The following is a 26,505-nucleotide window of genomic DNA, read 5'->3' as shown; positions in this document are numbered from 1 at the left end:
AGTTATGATGTTGAAACTAATGTCAACATGCAGAAGTCACAAAAAAAAGTAGCCAAAGTGTGTTCACACTTGCTCTATCTGTCAACAGAGTGTGTCCATAATTTTTAGCTACTTCATCAACAGTTTCCCATTGTGCCTGGTGAGACTATCTGTCGCTAGGCACTGTGGGAACATAGAAAGGAGAGTGGCACATCTTGGGACTGTGTAAAATGTCTTATCAGGCACTGCTTTGTTTCCCAGCCCTCAAGAGATTTCTGGTTTTCTTTCGTGCCATTTTTCCAACTGCCATTCTTTGCTGTAAAAAAGCTCCAAGGGGTAGCCAAGTTTGTCTGTACAGGATAAACTTAAACAACAACAAATAGTCTGCTAGCACTTAAAAGATTAACAAAACATGTAGATGGTATGAGGTCTCGTGGGCACAGCCCACTTCTTCAGATGACCAGAGTGTTGGATGTCAAGAACTAAAATAAATGGGGGAGGAGGAGGAGAAAAAATGAGGGGAGGAAGAAGAGGTAGTGGGTATAAAAATATCAAAGGGAAAGCCGGAGCTGGAATGTAACAGGAAAAACAAATAGTCCATTAGCATGAGTATCAAACTTGTGAATGAATTGTAGATCCAGTGCTTCCCTGTGTATTTGGCTTGTGGAATTGGTCTGTAACGAAACAGCCACTTGAAGATCTGTTAATGAACACCCTGGTAGGGTGAAGTGTTCCCCAACTGGTTTTTGTATGTTCCCTTTAGGGATATCTGATTTGTGTCCATTAATTCTTTCCCAGAGGGACTGTCCAGTTTGTCCAATATATATTGCAGTGGGGCATTGCTGGCATTTGATGACATAGATTATGTTCCTGCATGTGCAGTTAAATGAACCTCTGATTTGATGGCTTATGTGGTTGGCTCCAGTAATGAATTCGCTTGTATAGATATGTGGGCAGAGTTGGCATCGGGGCTGATTGCAGGGCTGGATTCCTGGATGTTTATGATGTAGCTCTGCTTCTCTATTGCCTACTAATGGTTCTTATCTGCCTCTTTTGACTATCCAGTCTTTAGGTGTTTATAATAGACTATTTGCTTTTCCTGTTACATTCTAAGGGCTTTTCCCTTGGTATTTTTATATCCACTACCTCGTCTCCTCCCTCATTTTTTTTCCTCTTTCCCTTCTGCCGTATTTATTTTAGTTCTGGGCATCCAACACTCTGGTCATCTGAAGAAGAGGGCTGTGCCCACGAAAGCTCATGATACCATCTACATGTTTTGTTAGTCTTTAAAGTGCTACCAGACTATTTGTTGTATTTTAAGTTTATTCTTTATTTTGTATTCCAACATCGGCAGTGAGAAAGCATGGATCCCACATTTCACTCAGTGTCGTGCGGACATCACACATTGCAGCAGAAGTAACGGACAGAGGAAGAAGACTGGGAGGCAAGCTGACATTCTGCGTGAGATGGGCAGCTGCAACCTGTCATTGCATTTAGCATTCACAAAGGAGCTGTAGAGGGTAGACCATTATTCTTGGGCTAGGGAAGACATCACATAGTATTGAGATCACACTGTGATAAAGGTATGGGATCAAGAGCAATGCCTACGAGCAACTTTGGGATACATAAAGTAACCTTCCTGGAACTGTGTGCTGAACTGGCCCCTGAACTGTGGGGCAAAGACACTCGAATGAGAGTTGTTCTCTCGGTAGAGAAGTGTGTGGCTGTCTGGAAGTTGGTTACTCCTGATTGCTACTGATTCATTGCAAATCAGTTTGGAGTGGGGAAGTCTACTGTTGAGGCTGCAACACTGCAAGTGTGCAGGGCAATCAGTCACATTCTGCTATGGAGGAGAAGATCCAGTGCTATTCTTTTGTATTTCGGGACCTACATCCTCCCTCTTCTGCTTAATAGCCAACTCACTGCAAAACCATATTGAAGGATGACTTCACCAGCAGTCCGGTGTGGCTGCTTCTTGGTTTTGCCTCTTTTTAAAAATAATTTTGCTTATTAGTAGATTTGTCTTCATGTACAAGTGACTTTTAAACTGATTTAGTTAAACTGATGCAATGGGCAGTGTGAACACTTTTAATTCTGTTTAAAACAGGCTAATTTTGATTTAATTTCATTCCCTTGGGAACAGATTTAAGCTAAACTGAAATAACACATTCATAAACAGAAATAAGAATATCCACAAAGTGTTTCAGTTGATTAACTAAACCACTGAACGTTTTTGTGTTGACAAGGCATTAGTATGCTTTTAGAAACTGCCTCGGATGCACTGTTAATGTGGGTACATTAGATCCATGATATCAGCATTATAATTTGACTACACTTTTGTGTGTGTCTGGGTCAGTGTTCCCATGTAAGCATGCCATATTTATGCTCATTGTACCTCTGTGTCTTTTGATTTGCTCCCCTCAGTGATTCATGTAGCCCTAGATAAAGAGAATTACCAAATATATTATCTTCTGTTGAGAGGAGCAGTCTGTCTAAAATAATTTTTATAGCACTGGAAATCTTTCTATTGATTACAGAACAGGCAGAGTAGTACTCTGCAGGCTTTCTTGTCCTGTGCCTTGCTAGAGTGCTCTGAAGTGCCTACAACTAAGGCCAAAAAGATTGGCCAGTCTGTAAATCCTTGCCCTTTTGTTGTTGTTGCGCTATAATTTATATTAAAATAGCATCTAGAGGGCCCAGATGAGGATTAAGGCCTTGTTGTGTGTATGTTTATACAAACACGCAGTAAAAATCACAGTCCCTGATCCAGAGAATTTACAGTACAATAGATGGGAATGGGAGAGAAAGGACAATGTAACAATAATACCAGAATGTTTTAGCATAGACTAGATGCTTGATATAGTTCAGCATTTCCCTAGTTGTGATAAACTGGTGAAACTGCTAAATAAGGTTGATGTGTGCATCTGCTCAGTAGGAACTGGTCTGAGCCTTCCAACCTATTTCATAAAATGATGTTTATATTGAGCCATCAAGTGGTGGTTATTTGTACTCATTATTAATCTGCTTTGGGTTTGAGCCAGTATTGTAGATTGGGGTGGGCAATAATTTTTGTGTGGGGAAGCACTTGCTGAGTTTTGGAACATGGTCACGGACCAGCTCCGCACATGGAAGGGATGGGGCATAGGGCTGAAGGGCAGGACTAGGGACTAGCATCTCTCCAGAGTTGGCTGGGGCCACAGGCTTTGAATTAAACACACAGCAAAGGGCTCCTGGCTCCCAGCCCCACTGCTACCCCTATTGCCTTGCACCCATCTGGGGTTGCAATTATTTAAAGGGAGTGAGGCTCCAGCCCCTGCTGGGTTGCACCGCAACCGGGAGCCATTTAAGTAGGATTGTGCTGCCTGAGCCACCACCTGCAAATTCGGCATGGGCAGCAGGATATAAAAAGAAAGTGGCCAGATTAAAGTGTTAGGTGGGCTGGATGCAGCTTCCAGGCCACATGTTGCCCAGCCCTGTTGTAGATTAACCAGTGTTTTAGTTTAGTTTTGTGAAAGTGCTTTGCAGTCTCCATTTGTAAAGAGCACACTATCCATCCTTAATCCTATTTAAGACAAGGATGATTATGAAATCTCTGTTTCTAATGAATATAACTGAACTTCGTTTAAAAATCACGAAATCTCTGAACATTCTTTTAACCCTTCACTGCAAAAGCTAGAGAGAATAGCACCAACTGTTATATTAATTAGGAAAAAATAAGAGTTATCGTTTTCTGCAGAACATAAGATGATCATCAGTTGAAGTCAATAAGAAATGTTCGTCATGGTGTGCTACTATATATGGCTTCTTTTGGAGGATCTGCCATTGGCTGTTTTTGGAGGCAGATTACTAGAGCTCTACAAATCTGCAGATATCCACTTTATATCCATGGGTATCCACATCCATGGTTCATTTTTGCAGGTACGGCTGAAGATATATATTTTATACCTGCAAATTTGCAGATGGTTGTGTGATATCCACAGCTCACCTTTGGGATATGGACGCAGATATGGATATAGATTTTGTATCCACACAGGGATCTACGGATTACTGGCCTGCATGTGTCAGTTTTTATTGTTTTAGGGTAAATGACCTCTAGAGTAGCAGTTCTCAACCAGGGGTATGGAGGGTTGCGAGCAGGTTTCAAGGAGACTGCCAAAATAGATCAGAGAGCAGATTCAGCATTAGATTCATTGGAGCCCAGGGCAGCAAGCTCCAGGCTGAAACTGAAGCCTGAGCAATTCAACTTTTGAAGGCTCCCTGTGGCATGAGACCCTGGAGATTGCTCTGATTGCTATCCTCTAACACTGGCCCTGGCTATTAATCTACTGAAAACCAGTTGTTGTGGCACAGTTGGGCCATGCAATTTTTTATAGCATGTTGGGGGGGTCAGAATTAAAAATGCTGAAAATCCCTGATTTAGAGCAGAGTTGTCTATGTTGAACCTCTCTGGTCTGGCCATCTGTGGGCCATAAAGGCAAGGAGTAGAGCATCAAATATTTTTCTTCTTTAGTTGCCTTGTCCTGGAGTAAAATCTTTTTACACATATTTGATGGTGTAGCACAAGTGTGGCCAACCTGAGCCTGAGAAGGAGCCACAGTTTACCAATGCACATGGCCAGAGAGCTACAGTAATTTGTGAGCAGTCTCCCTCAGGTGCCGCATCCTCCGATCTCCAGTATCTTTTGCCCACCAGCAGCCCCACTGAACAGTGCCTCCTTTTTCTTCTCCGTGCCTTCTGCCCACTGCAATCAGCTGTTTCCTGGCACTCAGGAGGCTCTGTGGGGGAGGGAAGGAGCAAGGGCACAATACTCTTGGAGGAGGAGGTGGAGCCAGGAGTTGAGCACTTGAAATTTGGCTCCTGTAGCTGCAGCCCTGGAGTCAGTGCTTGAGCAAGGAGCTGCATATAAACTTCAGAAGAGCCACAGGTGGCTCCAGAATCACAGATTGGCCACCGCTCTAGCATTTGGTCATCTAAGCTCCATAAAATATGTAATTTACAGGAAGGGAAAAATGATTGCCCAGCTGTATTTGGTAATGACTGTTACTACTTGAGTGGCTGTGGCTTGTAATTATGGAACTGTATTGTTTGCACTAGTAGTGCTGCACTTTTCTCCATCAGACTAAAGAGGGGCAAAATCTACTTTAGAAGAGTATTAGTCTCTAAGCTAAGGAAGCCATTCCATTAGCACAAACCGATGGCTCAGAAGGAGGAGTGTAGGTGGAAAGGACTTGGAGCACACAATGGACACATTAAAGGGGGAGACAGAAGAGAATGAAAGGGATTTCATTGAGGAGTTTGTTTTCCATAGATATTTTGTGCTTTTAAAATGTAAAGTGTGTGTGTTTGTGAATTTCCTTTGCTATGCTTTTTTGTTTCCTTGCTTTATGCCATGTGGTCCTTAGAGGGATTAACTAGAAACCCGAGCACTCTCAGCCAGGTGGTCTCAGGGAAATGCATTCGAGCAACTGAAGGCTTAGAAGGGCTGAGAGTTGATCTCAGGCTTCTAGTGTCCAGGTGACCAGACTGCAGGATCCCACTGCTCAAGAAGGAGTCAGACATGGGGAGGGTACCTGAATGACCCAGAGCTAGGAACAGTGATCAACCACTGCCCTGACCCATAGATCTTATCAGCATGTGAGATGCAGTGGATGGAACACATCATGATAGACCTGGTATCTGTTGAGAGATCAAAACTGGACCAGGTAGCTTCAGTACTTCAAAGATTCTTGTTTTAAGCCATGAAAAACAATACATTTTTCATAACATAGATCTCCCCTTTATATGTCTCATTTAATCTTGACTACAGTATAATTTTAAATAGATTGAGATGAAAAATAATTCTAAAGTTATGTATAACATTATCTTTCGACTTTCTCTTCAGTTGGCTTTGCTAAAAACCAAGCAGTAATACAGAGCTCAGGGACCTACCTCTGCTTTCTGGATTCTGTAAGTTAACACTTTACATTTTATTTAGTTTTGTCAATATGGTGGTCGATTTTTCTTAAGGGAAGTTGTTCAAATGTGTTAAGTAGTAATTACAAACTTTGTGTTAATCTTTCAAACTTGTGAAGAGCCTGCAGCTATATTATCTTCTGGTCTGATGCCATCTGATTTTACAAGCTGCTGAAAATAAAGCTGCATCAGGTCAATATTTAGGTGTTTTTAGGAATCCTTCTGTACTGTGTGCTGCAGGGGAGATGGTGTTGATGATTAAATAAGATGGAATTTAAGTTGGAACTGAAGCAGGACCTTGAGTAGTGATAGGGGCACTATGCTGTTGGCAGTCCAGTTTTTTTTGGGTGCAATATAAAAACAAAGTCCTGAAATCTTTTAAGAATGGAGATGTTAACATTCAAGTCCTGGCTAGATTTTTTTTTAACTCTGGTAATCATACTCTGATTCTATAAATTCCTATTGCAACATCCAAAAGTTTTCAGTGGAGTAACAGTGTTAGTCTGTAACTGAAAAAACTTAAAAAGCAGTGAATAGTCCTGTACCGCCTTAGAGACTAACAAAAAATGTAGATGGTATCATGAGTTTTGGTGGGCAGAACCTACTTCTTCTGCCGCCATCTACATGTTTTTGTTATTCTCTAAGGTTCTATAGGACCAGTGTTTTCGCTAAGATTTTCCATCTGTGAGCGGAGTGAGTTTTCTCTTGTGCACCAGCAATGAGGTCACGTGCACTTGTTTGGATGTCTGACACTGTGGCACCCACCCATGGGAGAATTCCCCTGCCAAAGGAGCAGTTCTGTGCTTCCCCTTTCTTGCAGCTCCAGTGAAAGGGGAGGGCATAAAGTTGAGGGCACAGGTGGCGTTGATATATATTTATTTTTTGGTGACATGGAGGAAGCCCATAGCTTGGCCTACTAAGGTGAGATTAGCCACTCAATGTACCAGATAACTGTTTCCCATTTGCACTGGCAGTCTCATGCCACTTTGCCCACATTAAATGAACAAGGCATTCCAAAGCTTCTGTGATGCTTTTGAGGCACAATGTCCCTATATTACGGACAGGTAAAGTGAGGTATGGAGTAGTCAGTAAATTGCCTGAAGTCACACAGGAAGTCATCAGCAGAGCTGGGCACAGATAAAAGCAAACTGCAAGTAGTCCTACCTTCTCTCCTCCAGTTCACCATACGCTTCCATGCTGCTATAAAGGACACAGTATAGCTCTTAGCTCCAGATTTGCTTATGGTGTGGATTCTTGAGCAGTGATCCGTTCATCCAGCATATACTGCAAGAGAGCTTAACATCCAGGATCTGTTTTCAGCTCTGATCACTTAATTTTTTTTGGTACCTTTCCTTTCTCTGTTTTAATAATAGGAATGAAGAATACTTTCTTTCCTAACCCCCGGTGGTAGCAAATCTCCCGCCTGTGGCCACAACTCCAAGCAGAAGCAACCCTCCCTCCAACAACCCCAAATCCTGGCAGCAGCAACCTGCTCTGCCGCCTGCCCACGGCCCCAAATCCCAGTGGCAGCAACCCGTCCGCCTGCGACACCAAATCCCAGACAGAGCAGCCAGCTGCATGCCACATGGTTATTCTGGCCCTGGTCGGAGCAGCTGCCCACCTGCCATGCGATTCCTCTGGTCGCGTATGGCTGGAGCAGCTGCCTGCCCGCCACCTGGCTCCTCAGGCTGTGGCTAGCTGGTGCAGCTGCCTACCTGCTGTCCAAACAGCCACTTGCCTCCCACCATGCTGTTGTGCAGCTCTGCTTGGGAGGTGGGTAGGGTAGACATTTTTTGTGTGTACACATGCAAGCATGTAGCTTAGAGGGAACTATGTTCAGGACTATTTGCTGTTTTTTAAGTTTTTTCCTCTTGCAATGTTGTTTGGATGCAGTATTTTTTTTTTTAAAAAAAAGTCCTATATTGAACTCTTGATACTAAATATTAAGCAGCTGATATGTTTTACATTTTGTTTTTCATCCAAAGAGACTGCTGGTGATTTCATCTCTTTGCCTTCCTATACAAGAATTAAGCCTGGAATAAGTGTTCCTGTCAGTAACCTGTTTGACTAGTTGAAATATTGCTAATACAATTTAGTACTGCATTTAGCAACTGTTACGTGTTGCCTTTTTTATTTAAATTCATTATTATGATTTGTTCTTATTTCCTGCCTAAATAGATTTTTAAAAGGGTGTTTGGCAATATTCCATCTAAGATTTTCTATCCATGAGTGGAGAGAGTTTTGTCTTGTGCACACGCAGAGGCCATGTACGCTTGTTCCGGTGTGTGCCACTGTGACACCCACTAGTGGCTCTGCTCCCTGAGAGACTCCCCCAGCACAGAGACCCCATCCCATCTCGCCCCCCCTTTGCTGAGACCTCAAATCTTGCACACAGGCATTGCCCCCGCACCTCTTAGGGAGAAGGTGAGACCTGTTCCCTCAGAGAACGCTGCTCCTGGGGCAGCCATTGTATAGGGTAGGGGCTGCCTGTCCCCACCTGGGGCAGAGGGAAGCTGTTGCCAAAGCCCAGGGATTTTAGGGAGTGGGGTGCTGGGGATGGGGTAGTAACATGTGGGGAGCCAAAGAGGGGAGCCACAGGGAGCAGAAGGGGCCATGGGGTTCTGAGAGCCAAAGGGCAGTGAGGGGTAAGAGGAGTTTGGGAGAGGGTAACAGGGATGCAGGGGACTCCGGCCCCAGGAGCAGCCACACTCTGGGAGCAGCCGAGCAGCCACCACACAGTTCTGTCCACATCTCCAACCCTGGGAAGGGACGGGAGCTGAGACCAAGGTTGTGGGGTCGCTGCCTAGCTGCTCCCAGGGTGAGGCCAAATGGCAGGTGGCTGCCCTGTGTTCTGGGGCTACAATGCAGCTGCTCTTGGAGACAATAAAATGCATTTAGATGGGTAAACGTGTAACCGCTGAAAATTTCAGCGGTTACACATTTACTTGTGGGGGATAGGCAGCATGCCGGGGGGGGGGGGAGGGACCAGCAGCTGGTGCTCACGGCGGAACTGGCTTTTAAGCTGATAGAGGCAGCAGCACAGGAGGTGGGAGAGCTGTGTGCAACTGTGAACGTCAACTGATGAGCCCAGGCTCATTGGTTAACCGTTTACACATTTACACTGTCACATCCCTACTATTTACTACAATTGAAAAAACAGACTTTGTCAATAAAAGTTCACCTAATCTCTAGCTCAACTTTCCACCCTGGCACCGCAAGCCACTCATTGTTTGCAAATCCCATTGTTCAGTGTTTTTGTAAGGATCTGGACAGGCTGTACCCTCCCTCTCGGATCTGAATTTGGTTCTCTCTAGGTTAATAGCTCCCCCTTTCAAGCAGCTGGCCTGATGCTCTCTTCTCTACCTTTGATAGAAAGAGGCTTTTCTCATGAGTATCGCATCAGCTAGAAGGCTGTCAGAACTTCAGACTTAACATATGAGCCTTGTTATGCCATTATTTATAAGGACAGGGTGCAGCTTGAGATACATCCAGTGTTTCTTCCAAATGTAGATTAATTCCTTCATGTGAATCAGGACATCTTTCTACCAGTGTTTTTTCCTAAGCTGCATGCTCCATTCCTGGACATGACCTGTGCACTCACTTTCTACATCAAATGGATGAAGTCTTTTAGGAGGCCAACTCAACGACTCGTTGCTATTGCTGAGAGGATGAAAGATTTTCCTGTCCCATTCCAAAGCATTTCCTCTTGAATTACAGCCTGTATCAGGACTTGTTATGACCTGGCCAAGATCCCCAATCCTTCATTGACTGTGCAGTTCAAATGTTGGGGACCACGGACTTACAGTCTCTCTTCTGTTCAATATAAAATAAAAAATGTGTGTGTGTAAATCTCTTAAATGTTTGAACTTTGTTTATGTAGTTGCATGTCATGTACTTTTTCCGCTTCCTGTACTGGTTAGCTCTGCAGCTGTGGTATCCATCATACTAGCCACTAGCTACATGTGGCTATTTGGCTGGTTGAGTGTGACTAGTTCGCTACTAGCCACTATAATAGCTCCTGCTTCAGAACTGGTTGGACACCATGGCTCTACAGGGTAAAGTTATCTGTAGCAAACATTCACAAATATTAGGGCTGAATAATATTTTCTCTCCAGATGTTCAAATGGATGGTTCAGATTTGGTGGAAGATTAATTTTGAAATCATTGTGTGCTATATTGAAGTGGTTCCAAACAAAATTTTTATCTTTCAAGGTTGAAAAATAATTGCAGATAGGTGTGAATATTGATTCTCTATTTAATTTCTACATAGTCACACTAACAACTAGATGTTTCAAAGGTGAAATCATTCTGAGCTAGCAAAACTCAAGTCCCTGTATACTAGAAGCTATACATCAAATATGTTAACTGAAGTGTAGGAGCATAAGCTTTCGTGGGCAAAGACCCACTTCGTCAGATGCATCTGACGAAGTGGGTCTTTGCCCACGAAAGCTTATGCTCCTACGCTTCAGTTAGTCTATAAGGTGCCACAGGTCTCCTCGTCGCTTTCGCAGATTCAGACTAACACAGCTACCTCTCTGATACTTGACATCCAATATGTTATTAAAGATAAAGTTCTGCTATTTTTCTTTTATGGCTTCTATTGTGGATATAAACAATATGGATGTGATTAAAAATCGCAGAAACTGCTACAAAAATAGGAATCAATCAATATTCTGTTCGACAGTGGTTACTTGATGCTATGTAGTAATAATCCAAAGACAGATGTTTCCAGCTGTGTGACTGAGCCACGTTTGCTTCCATATGCCCCCTCGCTTCTTAGATTCAGTTCACCAGTCCAGTATCAAATCACTTAGAAAAGAATGTTGATATCAGGCATGTGGAATGTGCTGCATTAATGCCAAGAAACTGATTTTCAGATTTGCACACACAGTTACAGGTTCTGGGTTACTACAGACCAGGTTAAATACATCATTATGCAGTTGGTGTGCATGGGGAAAGAACGTGTTGCTTTTAGGACTTCTTGTGTATCTGAGAATTATTGGCTCTGGAGCTATTCACTTGCTGTTTCAGCTGGAGCAAAACAGCTTGTAGCTCTGAGCACCACTAGCTTTGTGATGACAATGAATTGGTAAGAAACATGACAAAATAGGATACAAGGCTCAACATTTTTTGAATTTGATCTGCCCATTTTTGTGTTTAAGTGCTTGCTGTTTGACTATAAGCTAATATGTTTTTGTGTGGTTACTCTACCGTGTACCGTGTGCAGATTCCAGAAGGTTCTTCTTATAGCCATGTCTGTTGGGTCAGACCAGGTGACCAGGCTCGGCCTGGAGTCTTGCCATCATGGCTCTGCATTCATTGCTCTGCCAAGACATTTCCCAGTTGCACCCCCTTTCCTTGTCCCTTTTCAGGGACTTCTCTCTCAAACAAATCTAATGTTAGATGCTGTTAGCAGATGACCCTAAGAGCGGGAACAATAGAGGAGGTTCCTCAGGAACTAAGGGGAAAAGGATTAGGGTTAGGGTTAGTGGTGGGTTCCCGCGCTTCTGAGGCTTTGCCAGAGCAAAGCCTCAGAAGCGCGGGGACCCCGCCACGGCTGCGGGTTTGCTCCCGGTGCCCCATGTCTGCTGGGGACCGTCTCCAGCAAACCAGGGGCACCGGGAGCAAAGCGGTTCAGCGCCAGAGCAAAGCCTCAGAGGCGAGGCACCCCCCCGCTGCCGCTTTGCTCCCTGTGTCCCTAGTCTGCTGGGGGGGGGCGCAGCTAGTGTGCCCACCCCAGCAGACCAGGCTTTTGTTGTGGACCCTGGGGCAGAGCAGCTGGGGCGCTGCCGGTTGGTCCCGCAGTGCCGCTCTGGGCACTACTGGACCAACCCGGCAGCACCCCAACTGCTCTGCCCCAGGCGTCCTGATTCAGCCGCTGCTGGTCAGTTTCAGCAGTGGCTGAATCAGGACTCCTGGGGCAGAGCAGCTGGGGTGCTGCTGGGTTGGTCCAGTAGCGCCGAGGAGCGGTGCTACTGGAGCAACCCAGCAGCACCCCAGCTGCTCTGCCCCAGATGTCCCCAAGTCAGCCGTTGCTGAAACTGACCAGCGCTGACTACAGGAAGCCCGAGGCACAGTTGCTCTGCCCCGGGCTTCCTGGAATCAGCTGCTGATCAGTTTCAGCAGCATCTGACTTGGGGTTCTTAAGTTGAATCTGTATGTAAGTCAGAACTGGCGGTCAGTTTCAGCAGCGGCTGAATCTGGACGCCAGTTCCGACTTACATACAGATTCAACTTAACAACGAACCTACAGTCCCTATCTTGTACGTAACCCGGGGACTGCCTGTAATGGGGTTGGCACTCAACATCATGTGAGTGCCCTGTTTGGCTGAGTGTGGGTTCCTGCACTGTTAGTCTTAAAAGTCTTGTGGCTCTCCAGCTGAGTTACACTCTTTGTGTGATCACAACCTCCTTCCGGGGTAAACCTTTAACAGCGGTCCATCTCGCTGCCTTCTGTAGAGTGTTTCTCAGTTTGATGCCATTCACTCAGTTTGTTATTCACTCTGGATGAGAGTGGTGCCTCCGGGGCTTTCCCTCCTGGAGACAACTCTTTTGTCCTTAGCTCAGGGCTTTACCTTCAAGTTCATCAGTCTCTCAACAGCGCTCCACTGTGAGCTGTCCTTTGTTCTGCCAGCCAGCCTCCCCGACCTTCTCCCTTCCAGGTCTGGGCAGCAATTAATTTACTGCAACTTCTTATATAATCCCTCCTGGCTCTTGATAGGCTGATTCCTCCACAGTGGTGGAAAAAGTACCCAAAAAAGTTACTTGAGTAAAAATATTGTTAGTTTGAAAAAATGTAATTAAGTTAAAAAGTCAAAGTATCCATCTGGAAAACTACTTGAGTAAAAGTACAAGAGTATCATATCTTAATTGTACTCAAGTATCCAGGAATAAAAAGTAGCCATTCTTTGGAAATCTATGATTAACCACCCAGATTATCATAGGGCACCATTATTTGGGTTGGGGGCCACTGATTTACTGAAAAATCAGTCAGGACCCACACAAGTGAGAGGCAACTGCCCCAACAAAAACCCCCCCACAAGACCCCTCACTGATGTGGCGCCTAACAGATACCTCACTCCCCTGGCACTCCAGCCCCATGGCAGGGGAGGGAGGGTCAAGGAGGCAGGGAGAACCAAGCTTCAGAGCTTCCCACAGGCCAAAGTAACTCTTTCGGGGTCCCAGGGTTAGTAGATTTTGTGAGCTCTGAGTGAGACCAAAATGAAGGGTTCATTGTATAGGAGGGGATTGCTAGGGAGTGGGGTAGGGATGAGGTGAGGTCCTGGGTGGATGATAGGGTGCTAGAGTGGGCTGGGAGTGGAGGTCTGGCCGGGAGGGAGGTGCAGGAGCGGGCTGGGCAGGAATGGGGGGGGGGGGGGATGGAGGTGCAGGAGCTGGCGGTGAGGGGAGTAGGGTGGTGCTAGCTCTACACTCCCTGCCGCTCCCCGCTACTCCCATTGGCCGAAATCTGGCCAACGGGAGCAGCAGGGAAATCCTTCCATGAGCGGTTTCTAGCACCACCTTCCTCCAGCCGGGGCGGAAGGTTAGCAGCAGCATATGATGGCTTGCTTCTTCTCCCCATGCTGGATCTGGCCCACGAGGCTTGGGGCTCCCCACTCCTGCATGAACACTGTTTTTGAATGTAAAACATGTTGATGTGGCTATTTAAAACTTCTTTGTTAGCAGGTCATAGTGCTTGTTGATTGTTTTGTTTGTTTTTTTTAATTGTCACTGCATGTCAATTGGATGCTCATGCAGCTGTGCTTTAGCAAATCAGAATGCTGGCTTGCACAATTGTCAATAGGGTACTGAAAGTAGTGAGTAACCAAGTGCTTCTGGAATGGTAGCGGAGTAAAAAGTACAATATTTTCTTAAAAAAATACTTGAATAAAAGTTGAAGTATCACAAATATAAATTACTTGAGTAATGTGCAAATTCTGGAAAATGTCTGAGAGAGTGTAATGAAGAATTTCTACTTAGTTACTTTCCACCTCTGTTCCTCCACAGCCACTCTAGCCTGCCTGGAGGACTTCTCTATGGCCTTTTTGGCCTTAGGGCCTAGCCCCGATACATTCAGAGGATAAAATCTGAAGGGCAGTGTTAGATTTGGAGCAATCCAGAGAATTCCTACTGGTATCATGGTTTAAGATGCTTTGTGACATCATAGAGAGTCTGACGTGTGACATCATAGAGAGTCTGACGTACCCCATCGCTACAGCAAGGAATTGTTTCAAGCTTTTTGGACACACAGTGCCCTGTACGTTTTGTGACAAAGCTCCTCCTTAATCTTAGTGGTTCCTGAGCTTTCTGGGGTATTAATTGCATCAGAGACTCACAGCAGCCCTCAATTTAGACACTGGCTTCCTATTTGTTGAGCTACTCTCATCATTGGCTAGCATGGGGAAAAGAGGGGAAACCAAACTTCATAGTCTCTGTGGCCCCTCCAAGTGGTACAGGGTAGGACAAACCTTTGTATCAAAGCTTGTCTCTTCCTAGTCCTGGAATGGGGAGTTGGTGTTGGGGAGAACCCAGACCTGCCCTCTTCTCCGGGTTCCAGCCCAGAGAACCTTTAATAGCAGTGGTCTGTGATGTTTCTGGTAATAGTTGTGTAACAGCTACAAATCCCTGGGCCACTTCCCCACAGCCTTCCCCAGCACCTTCCTTACCAGAGATTCTTTCTCCTGGTATCTTCTTGCTTTTTCTTCTTCTAGACTTTCCACCACTCCTCCTCTCATCAGCTTCTTCCTCACACTAAGGCTGTGTCTACATTGGCAAGATTTTGCGCAAAAGTAGCTGCTTTTGCGCAAAAACTTGCTGCCTGTCTACACTGGCGGGGAGTTCTTGCACAAGAACACTGATGTTCTAATGTGTGAAATCAGGGCTTCTTGCGCAAGAACTATGGTGCTTCCGCTCAGGAATAAGCCCTCTTGCACAGCTGTTCTTGCGCAAGGGGCCAGTGTAGACCGGCAACATGAATTTCTTGCGCAAGAAAGCCTGATGGTTAAAATGGCAGTGGGAACGGGGAGTCCCAGACCACGCCAGCCCCAACCGCTTGGGCAGCGCGCACTGCCCGAGCAGCTGGAGCCGGCATGCTGAGGACTTTATTCCCCTGCTGCCTGCCTCACGATCGACTGGTTGATCGTGATCGACGTGTTGGTGACCACGGCTCTGGGGTGACTACACAGAGGTCTTGGCGTTGCCAAGGTTTTAAGAGATTCACATGGTAAATTTGTCTGGGCTGCGCTTTGTAATTTACTCCCCCCACATATTGAGCCACCTTATAGGGCCCTTGCCATTGGGCCTAGAATTGGCTTTTTGTTGTGGGTATTAACATCATCACCTGAACTCCTGGTGAACTGTCAGACTTTTGCCTGGTGGTTGTAATGAGTTTGCTGGGCCTCCTGTGCTTTTTCCAGAAGTTCCCATACATTTGGGCCGACCAGCGCTATCCGTTCTCACATCTGTAAAACATACTCAATTATGTTTTTCCTTGCGTTGAGTTTCTCCTGCTAGATCTCTCTGGTGATATTCAGGATGCCTCAGGGGTGGTGCCTGTATAATAGTTCAAAAGGGAAAAAATCCAGTTGAAGACTGAGGCACCTCCCATGAGGCAAACATAAGGCAAGATAGCAGGGTGTTTGTCCTCCCCATCTCAACTTCCTTTCTTCCTTATCATCACCTTGAGGGTTCGGTTGAATCTTTCAACCAGTCCATTAACTTGGGGATGATAGACCAAGCTTCTCAGGGTATGCGTGTGGAGTAGGGAGCAAAGATCCTTCAAAGATCTGAGGTGAATGGGTTCCTTGGTCTGTCAGTATCTTCATCGGCAGTCCTACCCAGGTAAAGATCTCCAGTAGTGCTTTGACTATCATTTTAGAGGTCATGCTCCACAGGTGAATGGCTTCTAGATACTGGATTGCGTAGTCTAGGAGGACAAATATATATTGGTGGCCCTGGGTCGTCATCTCCAGGGATCGTACTAGGTCCATCACTTTAAGCTCAAACAGGACAGCTGCGTCTAGACTGGCATGATTTTGCGCAAATACTTTTAACGGAAAAGTTTTTCTGTTAAAAGTGTTTGTGCAAGAGAGCGTCTACACTGGCACAGATGCTTTTGCGCAAAAGACATCTTTTGCGCAAAAGCATCCGTGCCAGTGTAGACGCTCTCTTGCGCAAGAAAGCTCCGATGGCCATTTTAGCCATTGGGCTTTCTTGCGCAAGAAATTAACTTGCCTGTCTACACTTGCCCTCTTACACAAGAATACTTGCACAAGAGGGCTTATCCCTGAGCGGGAGCGTCAAAGTATTTGCTCAAGAACCTTGGGTTTTCCCTTCTATTGGAATTTGATCTATTTCTGTCTTCTCCTTCCTTCTGTTGTCATACCTGTCATCTTCAGCTTGATCCTGGCTGAGTTCTGGGGGACCAGTCTTCGTTGCCTCTGCCTGTTCGGAGGCGTTAAAGTGGGAATCAGGCTCAGGGTGCCTTCTCCTCCAGGACAACCGCCTTCTTTGCTGCCCATGAGAATAGTCTTCTGGTTTTGGGTCAGAATTTGAGTTCCCAAGGCCGTAGCTGCCTGCCTTTTCCTTTTTGTTTTTTGTGACCTCCTGGGGGTGAGGAACAGCTCTGGGGATATTTCAGAAAAGATCGGGGGTTCATAGTCTATCCTGCACATTTCACTGACTTCAGAATCTCCTCCTTTTCCCAGTTCTGCTGGGTGTAAGATTCCAAATCCTGGGAAGTCCCTTCTTATGAGCACTGTGTACAGAAGTTGAGGAACTACACCTGCCATTATCCCAGTAGTGTTCCCCTGGATTTCAGTCTTTACCACGATGATAGGGTAATAACAAACTGCCCTATGGACCCACATTACTCACATGTATCTACTATACCTAGGAATCTAAATCTCAATTTCAGAAGTGATCTAGGCATTAAAACATAAGAACAGCAAGACTGGGTCAGACCAAAGGTCCATCTAGCACAGTATCCCATCTTCCAGTGCCACATGCCCCAGAGAGAGTGAACACAACAGGTAATCATCCATTTCCAGCCTCCGAGAAGCAGAGGCTATGGACGCCATTCCTACCCATCCTGATTAATAAGTATTGATGGACCTTATCTCCATAAATGTATCTAGCTCTTTTTTGAACCCTGTTAAAGTCCTTGTCTTCACAACGTCCTCTGACAAGGTGTTACACAGGTTGACAGTGCACTGTGTGAAGAAAAACTTCCTTTTGTTTTTTTTTTACCTATTGTTGTTACCTGTTGATTTCATTTGGTGACCCCTGATTTTTTAAGTCCTCTAGTTCATTTATGAGTGAATATACCACTAATTGTCAACATTATACAGATCTGAAAATGAGTCTTTGGAATGAAAATGTGTATAAAGTCAAACATTAACATTGCTGTGCACTCTGCCTATCTTATATTTAATACCGTTAATTTGTATTTACTCTTATTGCTTTACTATGAAAGATTTTGTGGTAAAAAATAGAATTAAAGAACAATGTGATAATCAGTTCCATTAATTATCTATTGTATATTTGAGAGAGCCTATCTGTTCAAAAACTCCTCCTAAACAGTAAGAGCTAACATCATCAAATTCAGTATACAACTTCCTCTTATCATAACTTAAAGCAAGGTAAGGGTTTGGTTGTGCCAGAAAAATGAATTGTGCCCGGAATGGAATTGCTTCTCAGAAAACCATACAGAAAAGAGACAGGCCTGGCTGAAGCGCCCTCTCACCTTCCACCCCACCACACTTCTGGGACTGTCCGAGCCCCAAGCATCCCATACAGATGCCCCTCAGATGTTTAACCGGTTAATCGATTAAAGGGGATGTATAGCACATCTGCTGCAGCCCCACTGGTTAACCAGTTAAGCTTTCCAATCCATAATTCAAACCTTATTATAAATACTAAAATAAATTGAGAAGGCAAAACATAAAATACATTAATTAAACAAATGAAAATAGTGAAATTTGTAGGTGATTATTTTAACATTAACCTCTGGCTTCATTCTTAATTTAGCACTTAATTAAGTGCTCCTTCATTAAGATTGATCTTGTATTACAAAACAAAGTATTTTACATGTTGAATTGGTGTGTTCAGTCAAAAAAAGGTGAAAAATTAAAATTCAAGAGATTTTTTTTCAGCAGATTAGCAGTCTGTAGTTTAGTGCAGTCCAGATATATCCCATGTATAGATGTGGCAATGCTTGTCATTGTGAATTTGTCGATTTTAAGAAACAAGTACTGAAACAGAAACCACTTTAAATAATGTTTAGATTTTTTCTTCTGAAATTTTATTTTTCCCACTAAACAATGAAACCAAAACAAAAAATTAGCACAGTTAGCAATGTTTATTTTGTGATGTTTTTAAGTACAGGCAGTCCCCGGGTTACGTACAAGATAGGACTGTAGGTTTGTTCTTAAGTTGAATTTGTATGTAAGTCGGAACTGGTATATATTGTAGGGGAAACTCTAGCCAAACATTTCTCCAGAGCTCAGTTTTATTCTCCCACACCTCACTTTCCTCAGTCCTTTATTCTCAAGCTGAAGTGTCTGCTGAGAAAAGCCACTCCGCGTCTCCCTGGTCTGCTGGGGGGTGGGGGGGGCTCTAGCTTTGAGTCTCCCTGGTCTGCTGGGGGGAAGCAGCTAGTGCGGGGTTGCCTCACCCTGTTTGTAAGTAGGGATCCGATGTAAGTCGGATCCATGTAACCCGGGGACTGCCTGTACAGTGTCTGTTTTTGCTGTAAGGAAAATAGTCCAGATGCTACCCAAAACCAGTTATAGCACCCGTAAGTGTTTGAAGTGTAAGAATTTGTGGAACTTGACTGAAACAAGCTAACCTTCTGCATAAGAGACATCTGATATGACCACAAGCAGGCGGGAATGCCTGTCTGTTTGAAAGATGATGGAGATGATGGCCCCCCCCAAAGGCAGAAACACATCTGGGCATGTTTAGAAATCTCTGTTGGCTTTTCATGTGGAATAAAGATCTTTCTTTTTTTCATTCTTCCATCTTTCAGCAAGTTGCTTCCTTGCTTAAAAAGGACTATGGAGAACAGGAAGCAAGTACATTCTGGGTTATTTTGTGCACCTGTTAAAAGGATTCTATTTTTGGTTTGGTGCCTTGCTTATTGCTACTTAAATATTTCTTTGATAGCATTTACATTTTATATACCTATATATTTACAATAGACTACATATTATCGAATTTCTTGTCATTGAATTTGTCAGTTCATTATATGTGATTATTTTTAACATCATTTTAAGATATTTGAGATATTTATTAACTGGTGAATATATGATAAATCAAGGTAACATTCTAGTTGAAAGTGCAATATCTCTTAGGGCAGGAAACTGTCCTTTATATTTCCATTTTATTTGTTAAGAAATAGTGTATAAATGCTTCCTTTTTAGTGGTGAAAATTAATTTGTGAACTTTTTTCAAAGGGTACGAAAAGCACTATTAGAATGTTATGAGCAATGTCTTGCATTAGTAATATACATTTCATCCCAAAAGATTCCATGGTGCATGCAAAGTGGAATCATTTAACTAAAATGCAGTCGCAATCAAGTAAAACAGCACTTTAAAAGTTAACAGCACATAAAAGATTTTAGGACTGGAAGTGAGGAATTTCATATCTGGTTGCAAGTGCAGGGAAAATTGAAATGGTCAGAATCTTAATACCAGCTTTCACTAGGATACTAATTCCGTTTTGGAAACCTCTTTTTTGAGGCTTACAGGATCTTTCGAAAAAGCACCCTGTTTTCGAAAGAACTGCATCTAGACTGAGGTTTCAATTTCGAACGAGCGCTTTTTCAGAAGAGCGCCATTACGTGATTATGCAAATGAAGTGCGGGATATTTAAATCCTGGCTTCATTTGCACTTTCGAAGTGCTTCATTTACATCCCGACAGAGGGATGTAGTCTAGACATAGCCATAAAGCTGGAAGAGACCTCAGGAAGTTATCAAGTCCAGCCCACTGCCCAAGGCAGGACCAATCCCAACTAATCTCTCGGCTGATTTCGTTGTACTTCTGAGAATCGCATAAATATCATAGTCTAACGCAGGGATGGGCAATAAAAAAAATGGCAGCATATAGGGTTAGTCCTTGGCAGGCTCCCTCCGCTGTGTTTACCTGTGGAGGCACAGGTATCAGAGGATCGCAGCTCTGGTCGGCTGCGAATAATAATTCGCGGCCAATGCGAGCAGTGGGAAGCATCATGAACTGGGATGCTGTTTCCTTCCCGCAAACAGCAATTTGTGGCCAACCAGAGCTGCAATCCTGTGATACCTGCAGAGACGCAGATAAACATGGAGGTGGGAGACCACCAGGGACTAACCCTGCAGACTAGATCCAGCGCATGGGCCAGAATTTGCCCACTCCTTGTCTAAGGGCAATACATGAAACTAAGCCACATTGAAGTTTCAATTTAACTTAGTCTATGGATCAAAGCAGAAAAAACTGGTTTATTTTGTGTGGAAAAGGTAGTCTGGATGCACTTCTTTGTTTTTGTTTTTATTTGAAATTGGTTTAGTAATATGGATTGAGTAATGTGATCTAGTTTTCAAAATAAAATTACATTTAAAGTTATGTTTCTCATGGTTATTTATAAAATGCCCCCTGAAATATGACTTCAGGAAAAAAATGAAGGCATCCCTGTTAGGTACTAGATTTAAATTGATTTTTAAACAAAATGTGTTTAACATAAGTAGAACAAAAATATGTTTTTTAGTCACTGCCTTTTCATTATAAGTTTTAAACAAAAATATCTAGTATCTGCAGTTATAGAAGCCAAACTTACACAGCACATCTATTATATTCATTATCTTACTTACTATATTTGTACTGTATAGGATTGCACCATAACAATTCTGTAAATGTACAATAGCTATTTTTTGCATAAAAGAAGTTATTAGTATTAAGATAACTAGAGTTTCCAAAGTTGCTGAATATCCTCAGAGCCTTAATTTAGTTGTACCATTATAGTGGTACATAATGAATGATTTCTGTTTGTGTGGATAGTGGAGAAATCCTGAATGCATATGAACTGTGGAATAGTAAGATAAATCTTGTACACATAATACTTGGTACTTTAGGTAATATTTGGACAGCAAATAAAAAATATATTTGCACCAATCAAAGCATAAAACTATTAAATGATCCCGGGGCGTCCTTATGCTGTTGTGTTTTGTACTTCTCATTGCATGTTTTATGGTGTCTGATCCTTTCTTTTGAACGGGCAGGATAACAACATAAAAAGCCTCTTGGTCTCATTCTTTTGTGGTGTAAGGCAATATTTCTGTATCTGTTTCCTGGTCACAAGAACAGTGGAGGAGGGGAGAACTGAATTAAAGTGCATCATGCATCATACATCCTCATACCTGTGATAGCAAAACAAAATAAAACAAAAACACCCTCTTCCAGTGTGGAGTAGTTATTGCAAGGGTCACTTAGCAGAAAAGTTTGCATTTTAACCCCCATTTTGGAAGGATTTTTCAGCAGCAGGAGAGAAATTGGAAAAAAAGTGGGAGGTGTATTTTCACATTGGGATTACAGTCTGAACCTGTGTTTCTTGGTGCTATCCCTTTTTCAGCTAGCTAACATAGGCACTTAATTAATGAGTGTTGCTGTGGAGACATAAGAAAAAAATCTGCACTTTTCCCTCTGATAGTAGGAAGAGTGGTACTTGAGCAAGGAACCAGTAATTTCCTGTTCTGCCACTTGTTAAACCTTGCTAATACCATATGTTCCTTGCTAATACCATATGTGTATGAAGTAATTAGTTGGGGCAGACCCATTTTTCTTATACAATCCAAGTATTTACAGTAATTCATTTAACATGTGCCCGCTTAACACATTTTCGCGATAGCACGATTGTTTTTTTTTAGAGAACATTTTTTGAATTACATGACCGTCCCCGGAATAACATGATTTCCCCAGCTAGCTCATTGCCGGTGGCTGCGCGGGGCTTCCCCCGCCTCCCTGCAAAGCGGCGGAGGGTTCGCTGCTCACTGCGCCATTCCCCACCGACTCCCCCTCACTGGATGCCTTGCCTCCTCTCTTCCACCCCCGCTTGCAGGCTGCCGTTGCATCTTTGTGCCCCTGATTATGGTGTACCTGAGGCGAGGCCCTGCTTGCCTTGCCCTTGTTACGGCCCTGGGCAAGCTTCATGCTTGCCGATAAGATTACCAATTAACATCACTACTTCAGTCATAGTAGAGAGAGGCATAATTCTGAAAATTCAACTCAGTATCTGTAATGTGCATAGCTGCAATCTTAATGAATAATTATGGCTGCCATAAGAAATAGTGGAGAGTGCATTTAGGATACAGCAGACATGAGGTATGGCCACTTCATACAACTGTTGATTTAGAATTGCCTGCAGGGGAAAGCTATTTGTGGGTTGAGTGGTCCAATTCTACCATGGAAATGGGTATTGTGGGGACATAGTGAGAATATTTTATTGTTGGAATGGCATGTGTGGCTTGAGTGGAGACAGCTTAATAGCGTAATTGATGATTGGTCTTTTAGTGGAAAATAGAGGACATGAAGGAATCAGGTGAAGCATTAGCTCAACAGAACTTTATCTGTTTTTTTTATATAAACCCCTCTGTATACTGTCATGTCAATAGAGCTAATAAAGTTGAAGCTTGTTTATTGTTCCCCTTACTGCACTGTATTTTTTCCTTGTGTCTGTCATGAAATTCACATTAATTCAGTGCAGTTAGCAGTTTAGACCAATGTGCTCTAGCAGTAATAGTATTAGTTTCAAATTAGTAACAAAAGTAATTTCAAATTAGTAACATTAGTAATTTCAAATTAATTTCAAAATAGTATTAGTTTCAAATGTAACAAAAAGTAGCTGAATTATTTGTTGCTTCCTTCCTGCAGAATATAATAAGATTACATGTAAAGGCACTTGAACTAATTTCAGATCCAAATTTAGAATCTAAAATCTCACTATGTCGATGTTAGCTGTCAAGTTATCAGTTTTGTTATAAGAAGTTGATTCTAGTCATGATTCATAATTATGCACAAGGCCATGCAATGAATGGTTTTGTCCTTTTGTTTAATTTTGTTTATTTTATTTAGATTGCTCATTTTTCTTTTTAATTTGAACATATACCAATCAATTTCTGTTAATTATGCTCCCTGAATATTAGTTGTACCAGATCCATAAAGATGGAGTCACAAGCACTGAAATTGTTTAAACAAAGGTATATGTTGAAGGGCTGTGTCAAATAAAGACAGTTCTAAAATCCCTTGCTGTTAGTGTATTTGTCTATTATCACTTGTTTTCTTTTATGTTGAACAAATATTCAGTTAATAATGCCTATGTAATTCCAATAAGCAGTAGATTTAATTTAAATATTAATGTTTTAAAAATATCTTCTGGCGCCTTTATAAAGTAAAATTTTATATTAAGACCTGTCCTTCTTCTTGGCATAAAGATTTAAGGTGATGATTTTTTAGTAGATGAAATGAACAATCTCACTGAAGAGTGGACCTTGTAGTGTCACCCAGATAGTTTACCTCATGATTGACCAAGCTTTGTTTCAGGCTTGAGCCTGTATTTGTTAATGTGCCTGTCTCCTCTCCTTACCTTTCCAGTTTTCCTTTCCAGTCAGGACAGTAAAGTGAACTGCCATTCATTGGAACACTTGTCCAATAGTGTACCTGGATTTGTTCAGACCATGGGCTTAAACTGCAGCAAGGGAGGTTTAGGCTGGACATTAGGAAAAACTTCCCAACTGTCAGAGTGGTTAAACACTGCAATAAATTTCCTAGGGAGGTTGTGGAATCTCCATCTCTGGAGATATTTTAAGAGCAGGGTAGATGGACAATGATCAAGGATGGTCTAGACCAGTGTTTCTTAAACTTTTTAAGAATGAGGAACACCAAACAATAATTTTTTTTAATGGGAAACACCAAAGATTTTTTGTGGAAGGGAAAATAAAGACATGGAAAAGTTGTTGAGCAAAACAAACAAACAAAAAAGGACGGGGAAAAGAAGTTAAGCAAAAAAACCCGAACAGTTTGTCCTTTTATCAGGAGAGCAGGCATTGTCCTTTTAAGGGCGGTCATTTTGAACTCTGTTCTCCGTGGCACACCTCCAACTGTCCCGCGGCATACCAATGTGCCGCGGAACACGCTTTAAGAAACGCTGGTGTAGACAGTACTGGGTCCTGCCGTGGGGGCAGAGGACTGGACTCTATGACCCCTTGAGGTCCCTTCCAGTTGTAGTGTTCTATGCTATATTAATTATCATGGACTGGATGCTACACAGAGATTTCATACTTTTGAAGTATTTATGGTCTATAGCAGGTGTGCATTAAGTTAAGAACATAAGAACAGTCATACTGGGTCAGACCAAAGGTCCATCTAATAGTGGCCAATGCCAGATGCCCCAGAGGGAATGAACAGAACAGGTAATCATCACATGATACCTCTCCTGTCATCCATTTCTAGCCTCTGACAAACAGAGGCTAGGGACACCATTCCTACCCATCCTGGCTAGAGATGTAAGCGACTAGTCGACTATCTAATAAGCAAAAGCTTATCGGGTAGTTGATATACTAGTCGGCTAGTTGCTTCTCCCCCACCCCTTGCTGCCTCTATTGCAAAGAGGCAGCAAGGAGTGGGGAAGAGGAAAGGGTTCTGGGGGGAGCCGGCTTAAAAGCCAGTTCCCTCCAGTTCCGTGGGAGGTGGAAGGGATGCAGCGGTGGCGTTCCAACTTTGAAATGTACAGGAGTTCCTCCTGGGGCTCTTGTACATTTCAAAGAGGAAGCACAGCAAGGAGCCTGAGGTGAGTGGGGGACTCTGGAGTTCCACGCGGTGTTTCAATCTTTGAAATGCACAAGAGCCCCTTCTTGAGTTCTTGTACATTTCAATGTGGAAGTGCCTGCTTGGACCCCGGGGTCAGCAGAACTCCCCGCTGACCCTGGGCTCCAAGAGCCCCTGTTCTTGTACATTTCAAAGGTAGAATACCGTGCTAGTCCTTATCGACTAATAGAATAGTTGATGTAAATCCCATCATCTATTTGATTAGTTAATCAAAATGTAACATCCCTAATTCTGACTAGTATCCATTGATGGACCTAACCTTCATGCATTTATCTAGTTCTTTTTTGAACCCTGGTAAAGTCCTGGTCTTCACAACATCCTCTGGCAAGAAGTTCCACAAGTTGACTCTGTGCTGCGTGAAAGAAAACTTCCCTTTTTATTTTAAACATGCTACCTATTAATTTCATTTGGTGACCCCTAGTTCTTATGGGAGCAAGTCAATTTTTCCTTATTCTCTTTTTCCACATCAGTCATGATTTGATAGACCTCTATCATAGCCCCCTTTTAGTCTCCTCTTTTCTAAGCTGCAACATCCCAGTCTTTTTAATCTCTCTTCATATGGGACCCATTCCAAACTGCTAATCATTTTTGGCCTGAGAGTCACGTTGGGGTTCTGAAATTGTATGGAGGGTCAGGTAGGGAAGATTAGGGGAGGCTGTGCTTCCCCAAACTACCAGGAGTGGCCTGACCCCCCGCCCACTTTACTGCTCCTCCTATTCACTCCCACTCTCTATCTCTTGACTGCCTCTGAGATCTCACCCACTATCCAGCCCCCCTTCTGTTCCCTGACTGCTCCCCAGAACCTCTGCACCATCTTCAAACCACTTGCTCCCAACCGCCCACCAAGTACCACTACACCCTCTCCAAGAACCACTGCTCCCCATTCCCTGACTGCCCCTGGGACCTCTGCCCACTCTCTCAATCCCCTGTTTCTCGTTCCTGGGACCCTTCACCCCCATCCAACATCTCCCCTGCCAGTTTCCACCCCCAACCACACTGCTTGGAGCACCATGGCTGGCAGTGCTACAGCCACACTGCCCAAGCCAGAGCTTTCAGCTGCACAACGCAGAGCATTGACACTGTCAGTGTGGCAAACTGAGGCTGCAGGGGCTGGAGGATCAAGAGAGAGAGGCTGGGGCTAACATCCCCATGTATGAGCTCGGTGGCTGGACTGAAGATTCCCACGGGGCCATAGTCGTCCCTCCCCCAACCTCTCATCTATAGAGTTTTTAGTCTTTCCTATTTTGTGTCTCTTGGACTGTATTTAGAAGATGGATGAATAAGATTTTGTCCCCCTGTGTCTTTGCAAATCAGTCATGTTTCCTACATGTTGTTATAAAATATTGCCTAATGACTAAATACAAAGAAATACTTGTGACTATATATATCTTTTTTTTAAACTTGTGTGCATGTGATAAGAAATAGCTTCTGTTATTATTTCATTAGTTTATCTTTAACCTTGAAGTGCATTAATTAGTTGGATCCATTTCCAGGAACTTTTCAATTTTTGTTTTGATTTTTGATAAAGTATGGCGTCACCCTTGTATCAAGGTTATTCAACTTCTTGGCTGTTTCTTTGATCACTCCTACTGGAATTGGTCTGACTTAAACTTTTAATGAGAAGAGAAGAACGTTTTTGGTTAAGTATTTATTGTTCTTAGTAGAGGTCTCCAAAAAATGACATTGCTGTATGGAAATGCAACAGGATGGCAATTAGAGC

At 43.3% G+C, this 26,505-nt stretch overlaps 1 protein-coding gene across 15 annotated transcripts in view; it reads left to right on the top strand.

Moving 5' to 3' along the window:
* QTGAL (queuosine-tRNA galactosyltransferase) overlaps positions 1-26,505 on the top strand; it is a 357,741-nt gene that overhangs the window by 14,501 nt on the left and 316,735 nt on the right. For 11 of the 15 annotated variants that reach the window (XM_075903524.2, XM_089771977.1, XM_014571339.4 and 8 more), the window contains exon 4: positions 5,861-5,925. The exons of the other annotated variants lie outside the window; for them this stretch is intronic. In XM_075903524.2, the coding sequence (XP_075759639.2) occupies positions 5,861-5,925 (65 nt within the window). The remainder of the gene's footprint in view (positions 1-5,860; positions 5,926-26,505) is intronic. 15 annotated transcript variants of the gene reach the window in all.

The sequence above is a fragment of the Pelodiscus sinensis genome, chromosome 20 (assembly GCF_052426305.1).
Source record: "Pelodiscus sinensis isolate ZL-2025 chromosome 20, ASM5242630v1, whole genome shotgun sequence".
In the NCBI taxonomy this organism is placed as follows: domain Eukaryota; kingdom Metazoa; phylum Chordata; order Testudines; family Trionychidae; genus Pelodiscus; species Pelodiscus sinensis.
The sequence above is the reverse complement of the archived record's forward strand: the minus strand, read 5'-3'. Positions and strand labels throughout refer to the sequence as shown.